The 16,634-nt window shown below is 38.6% G+C and overlaps 1 protein-coding gene and 1 long non-coding RNA gene across 2 annotated transcripts in view; one reads left to right on the forward strand and one right to left on the reverse strand.

Annotated features, from left to right (window-relative positions):
• Window positions 1–505: 505 nt before the first annotated feature.
• lin28b (lin-28 homolog B (C. elegans)) overlaps window positions 506–16,634 on the reverse strand; it is a 22,714-nt gene continuing 6,585 nt past the window's right edge. Inside the window, exons 3-4 of the mRNA XM_035946730.2 lie at window positions 10,762–10,949; window positions 506–7,709 (exon numbers count right to left, since the gene is read on the reverse strand). Of these exons, the coding sequence (XP_035802623.1) occupies window positions 7,397–7,709; window positions 10,762–10,949 (501 nt within the window). The 3' untranslated portion in view covers window positions 506–7,396. The remainder of the gene's footprint in view (window positions 7,710–10,761; window positions 10,950–16,634) is intronic.
• On the forward strand, window positions 2,293–14,943 carry LOC118470076 (uncharacterized). The gene is made up of 4 exons (XR_004847092.2): window positions 2,293–2,431; window positions 5,860–5,957; window positions 12,146–12,208; window positions 13,860–14,943. It is a non-coding gene; the product is annotated as an uncharacterized LOC118470076 (long non-coding RNA).

The following is a 16,634-nucleotide window of genomic DNA, read 5'->3' on the forward strand; positions in this document are numbered from 1 at the left end:
ATTAACCCCATGGATTAATAACTGATTGATACTGGAAGCTAACTGAGCTGCCTGTTTTGTTAACCTGGCTTTAAAAATGCCAGATTCTTCAAATCCCATAATGCAACTCAACTTTTCATTAAATAAATAATAATGTCTTGTAAAATCTAAAACACTAGTTTGCAGTGCAGCTTTTTTATAAATTATTGTGTTCGACTTGAGTTTCTTCAGACTACAGAACTATTTGTACAGTATGAGTACTTCCTCCGATTCCTAAACTGACCTTGATGTGCAAAATCTGAGGAATTTATTTATATATATATATATATATATATATATATATATATATATATATATATATATATATATACCATAAAGAAGTCAAGGTGTGTGTGTGTGTGTGTGTGTGTGTGTGTGTGTGTGTGTGTGTGTGTGTGTGTGTGTGTGTGTGTGTGTGTGTACAATGAGGGTTATTCTTGCAATCTGAATTATATATAAGAAATAAAAGCATTAAACCACTGCAGTATCTAGTAATTATACATACTTTAATGCCAGTATAATAGGCTTATTTTCCAATCAAGTGAAACATTTAAGACATATTTAAAAATCCAGTCCAAGATTCACAGAAATAAAAAAGGCAGTACACATATATTGGGGCTAAAATAATGAGTGATATGCACATAGGTCAACATTTTCCCCCCATTCAAAAGCAATCAGTGCTTGGCTCTAGACGTACTCCAGAGAAAGACAGCACAGAAGACTCCCTCTGGCCATAATGTAGAGAGTAAAAATATAAACAAATATGGGGAAAACATGTGAGGTTGATCATCAATACAGGAAGGTATCTGCACTTTCAACTGCCTTGGTTGGATTTATAGGTCCCTAAGAGGTCCAATGTTCCAGTACGACTTCATGTACATAAACACAACATGGATCTGACATGATACAGTTCAGTTTAAAAAAAAAAAACAAAAACAAAACAATAAACATCATAAATGATCATCCACTACAGTACAATGTTTCTCCAGTCAAGGCAAAGCACAGCGCTGCTGTCAGTGGCAGCAGTTGAGGTATGTGAACTTCAGTCTGTCTACAGTCGTCTCAACAACTACATGAAGGAGGCCGACTGATGAGGTTTCCCTGGCTAGGATCATGGCATACTACATTCCACCTTTTGATTTATTATGAAGGGTAATTCAGCTTTTTGTATTTGTCATATGAATGTATGACTCATAGAATTTTTGGTTTTTAGCTCAGTCTTTTTCCCAGGCTTGTATGGTTTCATATTAATAAATTTATTAACTGTTAGGCATCGAAAAAATATATATAAATTTGGCTACAAATACGTTTCTCCAGTTGTATTGTGTTAATTTATTGTATTCAGGCTGGATTAGCATCAAAGTGCTAGTTAATTAAAAACCTAGCAACTCCAAATTTAGTGATACTGAAATTCACCCTTAAAGATTTGAGAAAAGGCTCATAAACCACCAAGTTCAATTGATTTTTTTTTTTTTTTTTTTTTTTTTTTTTAACAAATACAAAGCCACGAAGTTGAAAGAAGAGGTCATTTCATTTTGGGAGATATACATGAACGTGCTAGCAGCAGGTTAATTTAACTTAGCTTAGCACAAATACCAATTCAGTGTAATGAACTGTAGCATAGCATATACTGTAATAATATGAGTAAACAGCAATATTTGGAAGAGATAGATAAATAGCTATGTCGGACAAACACGGGGACACTTGCTGCTTTTCTGAAGGTGTTTCCAAAATTCCCTTTTTTCAAAACATCTTATTGAGGACACATTTAATGATAAATTCTTTAAAAATTAGTTTCCAAACGGCCTATCCGCCATCTTTGTTTTGGTATGGATAAAGAAGCGCAACTTGGAAAACGAATTAAAACTTTTCTTATCGTGCGGTGGTCGGGTGACCAAGTGTCCCGCTTTGTGCGGAACTGCACAGCATTTTCATCCCTTTTTCCACGTCCCACCCATTGAGACGCTGTCCCGCATTTTGATTGGCAGCTGTAATTTTCAAAAGTTAAAACTAAAGGACAGATGCTAGGAGTTTTGTTTTTTATCTGGCTTTTTTCTATGTTAGTCAAACAGCGCAGATGTGCGATCACGACCAGATTAACCTGTCAGTGTCTTGCTGCCGCACCTTGTTGTCAGTTGCCGTAAATTGTGCCAGTCGCGACCGGTCGCGACACACCGCAAAGCAGACACAAACGCTAAACTATGGATTTTGGCGGAGGTAATGGAAAGTACAGCAAAGAAGAGGAGATGTAGCTTCAACAAAGACTGGGAAACTACATATCACTGGGTGAAGCCGGTGCAAGGTGATTCTCAGAGAGTTTTCTGTGAAGTTTGCCAGAGTTCGTTTTCCGTTTCACACGGTGGGGAATACGACGTGAAGCGACACTACATGCAAGACCCCCCTCTCAGCTTTGGTAAGTGTCCCACATTGTCCCACACAAATATGCTCTTTGTCCCACAGTTGGTTTATTGAGATCTGGTCACCCTATGCGGTGGAGAGAATATTTTTATATGTACATAGTAAAAAAAAAAAAAAAAAAAGAGTATCTGGGGATTGTGCTAATAAAGTCGGAATCGCGATAAGTGTTGTTAAAATATTAAATCATTAAATATCGTTAAGGTCATCCCTGTAACCCCACTATGCCCTGTCACGTTACATTGTAACTAGCCGTCCTCAGGCTAGCAGGCGATTAGCTTAGCTTAGTTGGGCTGCCCTGGTTATGTCAAAACGTAATGAAACTCTATTAGCAGCATTTCTAAAGCTCATTAAACAGGTGTTCACCAGTTTACCAACAATCTGACAGATTTTTAGAACCTCAGAGATACTTTTACAATGTTTTTTTCTTCTTCTGCTTAGCTAAGCTAACCGGTCGCTAGCTGAAGCCGTATACTTATGGTCAGACTAGCCTCATATATCCATGTTCTCGTCCAGTTAGCTGGCTAACTCTCCACCAAATCCGAATCACAGATTTCCCAAAATGTTGAACAACTAATTTCAGACAGGGATGCTTTCTCAAATATTTTAAGATATGCGGTTTTCACAGTACATGAGTTCAGTTTTTAAAATATAGTTGTATTAAAGCTTCCAAAGAGCTTTTTAAAGAGGCAAAAGCACAAGACGCCAAACCAGACAAATACTAAGCCTGAATTATCCTTTCAGCTGTCACAGTTCAACAGAATCCTTTAAAATGAAATGTAGGATAAAACACAAGAAGAAAGATTCAGATTTATCACAAATAAATGTGACAATCTTTGTTTGCATGATATAATCTGAGTGGCACGGTCTTCTTTGAACACATAATGTGTTGCATGTCAATCTCTCTTTATGAGATACTTCATTTCTTCATTACCAACACTGTGGGGTGCACTGGCTCAGAAATGCACCAGCATCCACTCTCAGATTGGTAGATTTTAAATTAAATTTGGATTGGGATCTGTCAAATGTGTTGTCACTTTTCTTGACGCTTATTGTCCTTGCAGTAAATTGCATTTGGTAATAGGATGTTCCCTTTCCTAGGCCTGGGACTCCAACTGAGCCCTCTGCTGAGACACAAGTGGTACATTCAGGATCATAAATATTTGGTGTTTGTGGGGAACATTCTGCTAAATTTCACATGATCACATGGATTAGACTCTTTTCTTGCTTTGTCTCATGCTTACATGATGCAAAGCTCAAGTGTAAAAGTGTTAATTACACCATTCTAGCAATTTGTTACCCTATATGCAGCTGTAACAGACTTTTATGATAACCATTTGATTATTAGTACCTTAGGGGGATTTGTCTCTCGTATAAAAGGGTTTCTTGGCTGTGTGAAATACTGAACAATAAACAAGAGATCAATCAGTAGTTACATTGATTGGAAGAAAATATAAAGCTAATATTAATAAAACTATATTTTCCCATGGTTGTGTAATTTGTTCATAACTGGCATTAACAAGCTTTTAGTTCCATATGTCGGCCTACTGCAACATAGTGATTCTCTCAGTTGAGTACTGTTGAACTGTAATACTGCAGTCATATGCAAAATCAATTTTTAATCTCACGAGTTAGTTTTGTAAAAGTACTGATAACAATATTCATCTTCATAAAACATTTTTTTAGAATGTCATCTATGCAATGTCACCATTAGTACAAAATCTACTGATTTCATGTTAACTGTTAACAATGCCGCTCTAAACTACAAATGTAGTTTGCGAACAACAAGGGGCATCATTTCCAAACCACACAACTTCTGATTATCTGAAGCTGTAAAAAAATGGCTGACAAAGGCCATTAGCATGGAGCCCAAAAAGGAAATAATGTCATTTGGTAGTAGGTCAGACAGATAAAACATAGAAAGAGGCACTCCTTGTCCGAGTATAATTCTATTTTTCTCCACCGTGAGCCAATCATATCAAGTGGTTACAAAAAAATGGTTATGATAAAATACTTACAAACTAAGAACAACAGTCCATGTACCTTCAAAATGTGTTCAGACCGACTGTAAAATATTTAATATTTAACATGTCTATAGCTAGCCTGACAAACTGAGGTAAACTCACTGGCTGTCTGCAGCTAAGCAATGAGTGTATACAGACACAGAGCTGGCAGAAACAACATCACCCTGGATGTGTGAGACACATGCTCATTGTGAAAACTTGTGTAAAACCTTCAAAAAGGGCTTTGATTGTAAGATATATTTGGAGTCACAAGTGACGAGCCACTTCAGGGCTGATTTGTTGAAAATGCTGTGTGACTCTAGTACGACAAGTGGCGATTTAATACACAAACAACTGCATGGAGGAGGTAGAGGGCCTGGGAGGAGGTAAGGAGTTTGTGGAGGAACAGCACATATGAGGTAGGCTTTTGCTGTAAACAAAAAAAAAAGTTTGCAGTAAAAGAAATAAGTAACTCATTAAATCTGGGAAGGAAGACCAGGAAGTCTGTGGCAACACTAGGGAACTTCTGACACAACACCTCAGGAAAGTAGAGACCTAAAGTTAATCATACAAGCTCATCAAAAAATATACAAACGAAAAGAAATGCACAACTATGTATAACTCAAGAGGTAGTTGCTAATTTCAGTACATGAATCGGTTACACATGTCTCTTCACCATTGCTTTACAGAGTTTGCTGAGTCAGTCAGTGGATGATTCCCAAAAGAATAAAATAGACTTTTTTTGGTTAATTCCCTGAGAACAGTTCATCATCCTGAGAGGAATTGTGTGTAAAAATGTAAAAATACATCATACAAATAGATGTTTCCATAGAGATCTGAGCATGGGCTGTGCTCCTTCTGTGGTTTGGTCATTCACTTTTTTTTCTGTCATGCTGCATTGTTGAGATTTGATTTTGAACTCACGCACACATTCAAAAAGCTGTACATTAAAAAAAACAAACAAACAAAACAAAAAAACAACTGCTCTGTTGCACTTTCAGCAATAAGTCCTTCCTATTCTGAAAGAGCAAGGACAGCAAGCACTTCAGCAAGTCTTAACTTTAAATGCCTTCAAAAAATAAAGCCAAACTCTTTGGTATAGAAATATACCAAAAAAAAGTTGGTTGTCTACTTAGAGCTTTTAAAAACACACAAGCTAGTTTGATATAATCATACAAAGTTATTTGATTTGTCAGAACATTAAGATACAACTCCAAAGCGACCCGACTTGAATTTTGTGAGGAGTCGACTTCAGATAAGCTCTTTTCACATTCAGTATGGTCAGAGAAGAGTTGTTAGGTCACAAATAAGTGCCACTAAAGCCATGCTTGTGATTCAAGTTATACCAAAAGCAGCACTCTTTATCTCTCTCTCTCTCTCTCTCTCTCTCTCTCTCTCTCTCTCTCTCTCTCTCCCTTTTCAGTGGGTCTGAAGCAGCAGCAGCAGCAGCAGCAGCAGCAGTGACGTCATCTCTTCCCATAGAGGAGTGAGCATTGCCTAGCTGGTGCTGGCTAACAAATGGTAGGCACAGATGGAGGAGGAACAGGTGGTTCGATCTTACTGTAACACAGCTGGAAGAGCAAACAGCTTGACATTCATTTCCAAAAAGGAAGAATTAGTGAGGTATTAAGTAGGTAAAACAGCTATAATGATACTGTAATGGTCTGAGACTACACATTTATTAACATGGCGAGTCTTTGTGCTGTGTCAGTGGTGATTTGAGTTAGTATTTGAACTAATGAATAAGAGAAGGCATGGAGTAAGTTATCTAAAAAGTCCATTTCGATTTGCAGTGAATGAAAACGGTTAAATAGAGAGAGAGTTTTCACACACCAGGAAAGTATCCCATGCAATATTCAGGGCTGTGCACCTATGTCAGAGCTAAATCCTCATATATGCATTAAAGTTAATAGAATTTCAATTATATCTCGTGACTTTACATATATATTAATGACTTATACTATGATTTATAAACTGTAATGTTATTTTCAAACTAATAATGCAACAACCAAAATGGAAGTCTAATGATCGATTCATTACTTTGATTCTAAACTATGACCTAGATGGATAATATGGTGTCTTATATAAGATGTGTCTATCTATGATAAAGGGAAACAGAAGGGGTTAATACTCACACCTCAAGAAGAGGTGCTCCAGTCTGACAGTTTCGCTTTTCTTTTAGAGCATGCACAACACACACAATACAAGCACACACGTTTCCTCTCAGTCTTGCACAAGCTCGCACTTTGACAATCAGTTGGTCTAGTCTATTTCATGTAAGAGGTATGTATTGAGTGTATTCTAGCAGCTCACTGTGTGTATTTTTTTTAACATTCCCTCTGGAATCCATAAAGTTTCCCTAAAGATCTTTAGAAGCCAGGCTAACAGTCCTATGGGTCTGGATTATCGCTTTAGAGGGTCTCGAGCTTTTAAAAGTCTTCTTCTAATCCTTTTTAAGATGAGCTACCGCGTGTGCTAAAAGGATGCATCATGATTTCTCGGAATGATTAGGCTTACAGGATATAAATTTGTGGCTTTAAATCGGCAACACATGTAGAGCAAAAACCATTCAAAATTGCCAACACTTAGGTCCAAGGGGAACAAAAGGAAAAAAAAAAAACTATCATCAAGCCTAGACTCATACCACGTTGTTTCACTCTCGAGCTGCACAGATTGAAACAAGAAAAACAGTCTTTCCCTGCAGTCACCATTCCAGCGGTGGTTGCCATAGCTGCACCAGATGACTGCAAGTCAGTCACACACATTCACGCACGTCCGTACCCCGATGATCGTTGCCATAGCTGCGCTGGTTAGAAAAATTTAAAAAAACAAATAAAATAAAAGTAAAGAAATAAAGACCTCCCATTTTTTTCACAGGTGTGAGGTAGATGAGGGGGGGCTTCAGGTAACCTTGATTGAGGGGAGACATGAGGGTCAGAGGTTAACTCTATGGACTATTTTCAGGATTTCCTCCACCTTTGGGTCCGGGAGCCGCGGTGTATGTGGGGCTCCTCGGGGGAAGAGGAGGAGCCCTCCAGGGGAGACGAGCCAGAGCGCTCCTCCTCCTCCGGAAGGCAGAGGTAGGGCCCGGTCCCTGGGCTGGAGGCCGAGGTAGACGCATGTTGGTCCTGAGAGCCTGTGGCGGGCGACAGTGCCTTGTGGGGACACTGAGCCACCATGTGCGTGATGCTCTGGCAGTAGTGGCATTTCTTTGGCTGGGGGGGCAGGCCACACTCCTTGGCATGGTGATCCAGACCTCCACAGTTGTAACAGCTGCAGAGGAGACAAAAACGAAAGAGAGAATACTCAGGATGATGACAAACATAAAATGGGGAAAAAAATTATAAACCCGCATCATATTATTCCCTTGTTTTGTGAAACAAAAGACAGAGATTTTGTAGTTTAAAATCTGAAAACAGTTCAAGTGTTATTTTGAGCAAAATCAGGATTATCCACTCACATTTTATCCTCACTGCAGTTAAAATAGCTGCTCTGACTAAAATTGACCACTAGATGGGAGTATGACATTCGGTATTGGATCAGTCAGTACTGGAGTGGCACTCTGCGACATGCCAAACTGCACTGTGTTATTAAATGTGACAGGAAGCACAAGACTGTTGAAAGAGCAACAATGAAAAACTGCAAAAGCAAAGGTGTCCAAGATTTCAGCCTTTCATGATGCCGTCAGTTGTTCTGGCACTACATGAAATAACTTCTTTTGTTTGCTCTCCAATTTGTCACATGCTTGACACAAGTCATTCAGGGTTTTTTTTGTTGTTGTTGTTCTGGTGTCCAAAGCTTAATCCCCCGTAGGCAACAAAGTCTAAAACAGCTGATGCATTGACTTTTTTTAATTGGAATTTCTCCCATACCAGTGTTACACATCACTGTGTTTCATGTTCGTTTTAATTGAAATATATTGCCATGTAATGTTGTCTTTATGTAGAAGCTAAAAGTAGCAGAAGCGGAATTTTCAAGAATCATTATAGGCCAATTAACTAAATAGGAATTGACACAGTAAACTGGGCTGCAAATTGCTACCACTAAATAAGAAAACAAATCGTGACAGGTTTTTCTGCAAAAATATCTTTCTCTCTTCTGTGCTTCAGAACAGTTGCTATTCCATTTACACTCAATTTACATCCCATAAAACAACAACCTAGGGGTCTGAATTGAACAAATGAATTTAATGAGACAATTTGTCTTGCTTCTTCTAAACCGCAAACATATTTTAGGTGTGTTTTGCTGTGTTTTTTGAGAGAAAAAAAATAAAGAATGTAATTCAAAATTATAAAATGCTGCTAACAGTGTTACTTAAAATTTTTAAAAAGCTGTGAAATTTATTAAGAAAGACTTACGACCAGTTTTTAGGAGATTATTAGCAAGTGTTCTCAATCCGAATTCACTAGTAAGGATTAAATTTATGGTGCTTAGTTTTTAGAAATCCTTAACAAATACACTACAACATTTATATATTAATTCAAATTTTAAATCCCGTTGTAGCAATAAGGAACAATTAATTTAGATTTATATTAAGATTTGTAAGTTTTATGTGTTTACAATAGTAAGAGTTCATTCAAAAATTCAAAATGAAATTTAAAATTCTTACATGCAGTATAATCATGCATAAGGAAAACATCATTGATCCTTTCACTTGATTCAAAGACTTGAAACGATATAAATTTCAGCACACTCAGAAAACAATTCAAGGTCAGAAATGTACTACAAAATTTCTAAGCAACAAAGAACCATCAACACATGCGTCAGCACACTTTTGCTCTCAAGTATTAAGCAGTAATCATATCTATAGCTTTTTTTCCTGAACATTTTAAAATGAAAAATTGTAATCTGTAAAATAAATATATACATATATATTCTAAAAATGTTTATAAAATATACACATTAATAAATCACATGACTTATTGATGAACTACCCTAATGAAGAAAAAGACAGCTGAAAGAATTTTGGGAATAGCATCTGCTGTATGATAGAAGAGTTGTTTGACATGTTTAATTAATTAATAAACACAGATATCACGTTTAGCATTGCTTTAGAAAATAGATTAGAGGCAATTTTATTAGGAATTAGTATTTTTGGCCAACAAAATGGTCACACACAAGTGCTTGATCAATCAAGAAAATTCAGTAACATTTGGTGAGCATAGCTACGTCTCTGCTCATTTATGTTTTCCAAAATGCACTGCTCTCATTTTTAATCTCTTTTGATATTATTTCCAGAACCACTTATTTGTTTACGCAATTGCTAAACTGAACTATGTGACAGAGTGATGATGTAAGGAGCATCAAGGTAAAGAATGGACTATATGCGTCCATAACATACTAGCCAGCAGGGGTCAGAGCAGCACAACTGCCACAGCAACTGCCCACACTGAGCGCTCACAAAGACTGATGACATCACAGACATCTACCTGCCATCTCTGAATCCAATACCGCCTTGCCACCACCTTAGTAGAAGGTAGACACTTGACCTAACACTGGATCAATTATCCCAAATAAGCTGAATTATTCAGCTGTGTAAAACAATCAGGGTGCCCTCTCTAGCAGATACTGTTTCTTCCTTTGCTTTTCACACTTCAAAAAACTGGATAACACAGCATTGCTCCACTGAAGCAGCTGTGATGCGACAGCACAAAGAGAGGCAGAGCTGGACTTGATGTAAATGCAGCCTTGAGATCATGTGATCCCTTCCTACAGATACGGCATTTACTCGGCTTTACCTGACAGGGTTTGCTGCACATCAGATGCAGACATTCTCTTTCTTTAAGAAGACAGGGAACACAGCCTCCTCTGCTTATACCACCAGCCGTTTTCAAGGAGCTCCATACGGCTCTCTCTGACAGATTTTAGCAAAGCACCCTTCAGGATTTAACTGAGGACAAAACAATTGATTGAGCTACTGCCGCATTGAGATGCATATAAGTCCAATCTACCCCTGTGCTAATACCGTCTCTAATGTAAAAGCTGGCAAATTGATTTAAAATAGCGGCAATGGCAGGGAAAGTGCCCTATTCAATTCCTTATTATGGCGCACAATAACCATAGCAACAGCCATGTACTCGGGTAGATTGAATAGATTTAATCTATAATCTTAGCCCACTCAGAAATAGCTCACTGCGGTGAGATGTACATATGTGGCGTGTTCCTTTTACTATAGTGCAGTCCTGCTCTTTGAATGCAGGTCACAATGCTTATATACATTCAGGTTTTGTTATATGAAACCTGGGCTGGTGTATTACATTCACAGGGAATACGATCACGCCAACACTTTTTTCATTTTCATGTTTCAAAATGGTGTAACACTTACCGGTCTCCCTTTGGTTTGCGTTTCTGGAGTGGGACCTTCCCTTTGGGTCTCCTCTCACTGCCTGCACAGGGTCCCCCACCAGGTCCGGTCACCCGCAGGGACTCCAGGCCCTTGGAGGACTTCTTGTAGGTGAACTCCACCTGCTCACCCTCCTTTAAGCTGCGGAAACCCTCCATCACCAGTTTGCTCTGTTGGGAGGAAAAAAGCAATTATCCATTTGAAGGTAGCAGATGCTAATAGGTCAATACAATACACAAGGGTCTATATTTAAGTCAGGTAATGCCCAGTGTGTTGGAAGATAAAAGTATGATCTAAGTTAGTGCTCGTGGTAATAAGAATAATTGCTCTAATTTCGATATCAAAGCATAAAGTTACACTTGTTCCCCTGGGGCTGATAGATTATAACATAAAGGCATATATAACAATAATCCTGTAAGGGTTCATATGTATGATTTGTAAGATTCTCTACGAGCATAATTCAGTGTAACGTAGCCGTAGGAAAATTTATATCGCAGTCATTTAAATTATCTTAGACAACCAGGTCCTTGAATAGTGTGGAATAATTTGGCAGCCCATTAAAGGCAATTCACACATCTCACATATGTCATTTTTAAAGGCTTTAAATACGGTGCTATCTGGATGTGTTTTACCATAGCTGGTCGTACTGGTATTTTTTAAGATTGAATAACAAAAGACAATCACACCTTTAATAGTCTTCATTATGCAAATTTAAGGTAAAGAGAGCAGCTTTCTTGAGCAGAAAGACTAATTTTTCAATCAAAAAAAAAGACTCCTTCGTTTTACTTCCTATCAGCGCAGCACAAACCTCAGCATTAATTCTGTGCAAGTCCGAGCCTATCAGGGTGAATTTAACACATAAATATTGAACAGTTTCCAGAGATATTACCAGATCTGTGAACAAACAAACAGCTCTTCAAACGACACTTCTCATATCCAAATAACTTTCACAGAAGAGCCAACACTTAATAACACCGGGAAGTTTACTATGGAGGGCTTTTGCGCACTGCTGCATGCGGCAAACACAACATTTAGTGGCACACAATGAAAGACAAAGACATCATTTCAAACACGGTGGATTGACTGTATGTGGTTGTCACCAACTGCCATGACAGTTTGCGCACAGAGGGACTTATCTCACACACAGTGTCCTTGGTATACTCGTTTTATCTACTTTTGCAGAGACACCACTTCCTATTCCCTCTGCAGGGCAAAAAAAAAAAAAAAAAAAAAGACAAGAGTGCTACACCCATGCAATCATTTTCTCCAAGCACAGCCACCATCCATCTTATCTACATGATCGGAATTATTGATTTAGTTACTACATAACCACTGGACAATGATTTATGTCTTGTTGATCACACAGAACGTACGGCACTGTATCCATGACCTTCATGAATCGCGGCGAGCCCTGCGGATCTCGGCATAGGTAAACACACACCCACACGGGCATGCAGCGCGCAGAGCAAACCTACTACCTACTATACATCAAGACCTATAAATAACACACACGGTATCTGTAAAAGCAGCGCCTGCTGTAGAGACAGATGTGTAGGAGACAGAGGAAGGGAAAGGAACAAACGATCTGAGGGAATCAAATGTGAAACTATAGAGGAAGAGGAGAAAATGTGTACGGCAGCATTATTTTTTTTTCTCTATACGACTGCAGTTTACAGGAAGTCAAAGGTGCTCTATAGGTGGTTTGTAGATATAAATGAATTTGTAAGAGAGTAAAAAAAATGTGTACAACAGCGAGAAAAAGGGAAAGTGTCTGAGCAGTATATACAGTTACCAGTGTGCAAAGATAAAAGTAGAAGATTTAGATAAAAATGTGGATTAAATCAGAGCAGAAGGACACACTTAATATTAGTTTCTCTTTTACTGTATGCTTTTAGGAAATAGGAATGTTAAGAATAAACTTAGAAATGATTGAAACTAATTTAGCTTTTTTTAAAAAGAGAATTTATAAATTAAACATGTATAATGAAAATAATCATCTTTGTATTTGTGGTGCACCTTTTAAAATTCTGTTATCGGATAGCCTGATTGACAAAATCAAAACACTGATTGGGATTTCTTTCACACATTCGAAGTACTAAATTATAAATTCTTCTTCAAGTTCTTTTAAAATTAATTCTTACAACATTAAATATATCACAGTTTTCAATAAATTGTGTAACAGATCAAGAATTTCCAAAGGCACAAAAAGCTTTTCATTGTAGAAACAAATTGTCTCTCAATCTTATGTTAAATAAATCAGTTATTTTAAAGAAGTTTTTCATGCAATTCCAGTTTTAAAACATTTATTGTAGACCACATGAGTTACTTAGTTTTATTTGTTTGTTTATTACTTACTGTAAGTTTAAAAATTTTTATATGAATGACAAATTTAATGTATTATTATTATTATTATTATTATTATTATTATTATTAGTATTACTATTACTATTATTATTTTAAAAAGCTACTTTTAATTTAAAAGAAAACAGGTTATTACAGATTATTTCAAATAGGTACAATTGGAACTAATCTTTCTGTACTAAAAATGTTAATGAAAGGCCATGAAATATATACAGAATTCTGAAAAACACTGAAACAGACACTGACATGTAGTGGTCTAATTTTTCTTTATTTTAAAATACTGTCAATATTTTGAATATTTTTTTCATTCATATTTTTAGAACATGACTCAACAAATTCCAAACTCTCACAAGCAAATCTCAGCTAAAATAGCTAGGAGTTGCTTCAAAATCAAAATGCACTCCGCATTTCACACATGATCAAAGTAATCACAAGAAACTAAATTTGCTTCAAATGTTGAAACTTTACATAAACATAAAATAAAAATAAAGAGATTTTCAGTTTAATCCTCACAAAAATAAGCAAACCCATACACACAACGGCAGTGCCTTAATAAGAACTTATATAGATCTAGTCTTTTCTCCACATTATTATATTACCACAATTTATAAGAAAGAGAAATCAACAATGTTAAGTACAGTAAAAATTATTTACCACAAATTCATTCATTTATTCATTAATTTGTTTATTATCTCCGTTTTCTGTTTCTCTGCCTGCAGTTACTGAGGTTTACAGCCAAGGCCACTTTGCCTGGAGTCGATTGCTGATGGAGAACTCATCCATTGTAGGCATTGAGATATTGGATTTGGCTTTGAGGAATGGTCGAGGAACAGGGAATGGTAATGAGTGAGAGGAAAGATTCTGCACCAGAGACGTAAGAGAGGGAATAAAACGGGAGGAAAGGGTGAGGCGAGTCAAAAACCGAGCTTGTAGCTTCATGCAACCGATAATGATTCGTCTCAAGTGACCGTGCTGCGAAACCAACAAATTCTATGATCCAATAATCATTAACTTATTTGTGTATCGACCAAAAACAGCTAGGACATGTGTACACCGAACCTGGTGCAATAAACAACCGACAAAGAAACCCGAAGCACTCCAAACCCTGGCTGTTCAAATTAAAGTGCAAATCAATTTTATAATTACAAACATTAGAGAATTCAAATGTCTGAAAGGCATTCGTCCAGCAAAAATCAGAAGCAAGCAAACCAAAAGTTGTGCCCATCCCCCACGAAAGACAACGTATTCTGAATAATGATGAATAACCATCGACTGGTCTACACACTGTGGCACACGAGCCCTTCCTCTTCCTCTCCTGTCTTCAGTGCCGCTTGTCTCTCCAGGTCAAAGTTGAGTGGTTTGTCTCAGCATTCTATCCCCTCTCCAACCCCCTGTAGTTCCCACAATGCATCAGTGAGGAAACCACACAACCCCTTTTTGTTCTGCAGAAATGCAGGAAAACACACACACACACACACAAATCACCTCCATATAGGAAGTGGTATTATGCTCATGTTCATGTCTCAGATGAGTTCTGAAGCATGGGCTTGCAACAGCTCCACAACTATGTAATATAATTCAGCATGTGGATTTATATATGTGTGCCTCTGAGGTGGTGTGTGCATGTGAAAAAAAAACAAAACACAAAATCAGAACCTGTAACCTGAGTCCCCTCCTCTCGAGTGACCTGGCGGGTGTCCTGACCCGTTTCAGTTTACGCTAAGAGGTCAAGAAAGGGCACGGTTGGGGAGAGGGAAAGAGAGAATGCCAAGGAGAACGTGAGAGAGAGAGAGAGAGAGAGAGAGAGAGAGAGAGAGAGAGAGAGAGAGAGAGAGAGAGAGAGAGAGAGAGAGAGAGAGAGAGAGAGAGAGAGAGAGAGAGAGAGAGAGAGAGAGAGAGAGAGAGAGAGAGAGAGAGAGAGAGAGAGAGAGAGAGAGAGAGAGAGAGAGAGAGAGAGAGGGAGGGGGGGGGCACAAAATGGGGGAGTGGCCTAGTGCAGGGAGGTGGATAAGGGAGAGAATCTGGAGGAAAAAGAAGAAGGAAGGGGGGCGTTCATAGAAATGCCTCCAGCGCATTCTGTTCATCTCCAATGGAGGAGCAACTCCTGATCAGTGGCTGGACTTTGGGGGAGGCCAGGAACAAAACCCCCATTTGATCAGGAACCCCACAGGTCAGCAGCAGAAATCCTGGGGTCAGGGGTATAACCATCCCCACACCACCCCCTGCCTGACTGGAAGACCACACCAGCGCTTCAACTCCACCAGCAGCTACTGTCATCCTAAAAAACGGAAGAAACCAATCCCGCAAAATGGATACCAACATACGCTGAAAGGGCCCGATTATGCTTACATGCTTCCTTATATGTAATAAATATCTTTCTATAGTTCTATATGTGTGCGACTGTGTGTGTGTGTGTGTGTGTGTGTGTGTGTGTGTAGGAAGGAGCCAGCGATCAATATGGACTCTGACATCCTGGATAGAAATAGCCCTCCTTTTCATCAGCCGGCCCTCGTCATCACCAAGCCCAGCAATCAATACAGGAAGCTGTAATGTGAGGGGATGGGGAAGCAAAGAGAGACAGAGAGAGGAGACCCACCATCCTCCACTAGCCTCTCTCCGCGGCGACCACCGGCTATAGAACGGCTAATTATGGGATGCTTTCAATCAGAGGTGGCCCACGCAGAGCTGCGCACCGCTTGCACAGAGAGGAAAGGGAGTGTGCAGAGGTGAGCGCCAGGGAGAACGGTGGTCGCCATGTGGTGTGGTGCCATTAAGTAGCTTTTTATACACAGGAAATGCTAAGTGGACAAAGCTGGGCCAGATCAGCTCAGATGGACATAACCCAACAGGACGTATATAAACCAGAGAAGAAAGGGAAGAGGAAAGGAGCGAGAAAGCCGGGCAAAGGAGAGGGGGAAAAAAACACACACACACAAACATGCAAGTGAAAACCACCAACAGAGTCGCTCTCATGACGCTGACACCCCAGCCCTCCTCAACACGTTGTCATTAGTGGCCCTGACCCCTGAACCTCGCCCAACCCCCATCAAACACTTAAAAGCCTTCACGTTTCCCCTGCCTCAAATTAACAACATCCAACACCCCCGATTATGACTGGGGCAAATATTTGATCTGGGGGAGGAAGCACTAGATCATCTTGCTACGTTTATCAGCATGAGGGGGGAAATGAACCCCAGTGAGGTGACTGGTGATAAAACACACAGCCAATAACTGCACAGAAACAGCACTACAAAGCATTTCTTTTTTTCTTCTTTTTTTTTTGGAACAGAAATGGTTTGCGTTGTTCCAAACATTCAAGTTAACTATTTAAAAAAAAAAAAGTGACACTGCCCCCCCCCAAAGAATTTATGGCATATAATGCACACAAAACTGTCTCAGAATTAATTTTCTAAAAAGGTTGAAGTTTATAGAGATGCATCATATTTTCAGTATAATACAATACAATGCACTTTCCAAAGAATATATGGTACTAA

The sequence above is a fragment of the Amphiprion ocellaris genome, chromosome 12 (genome assembly GCF_022539595.1).
Source record: "Amphiprion ocellaris isolate individual 3 ecotype Okinawa chromosome 12, ASM2253959v1, whole genome shotgun sequence".
Taxonomy (NCBI): Eukaryota; Metazoa; Chordata; class Actinopteri; family Pomacentridae; genus Amphiprion; species Amphiprion ocellaris.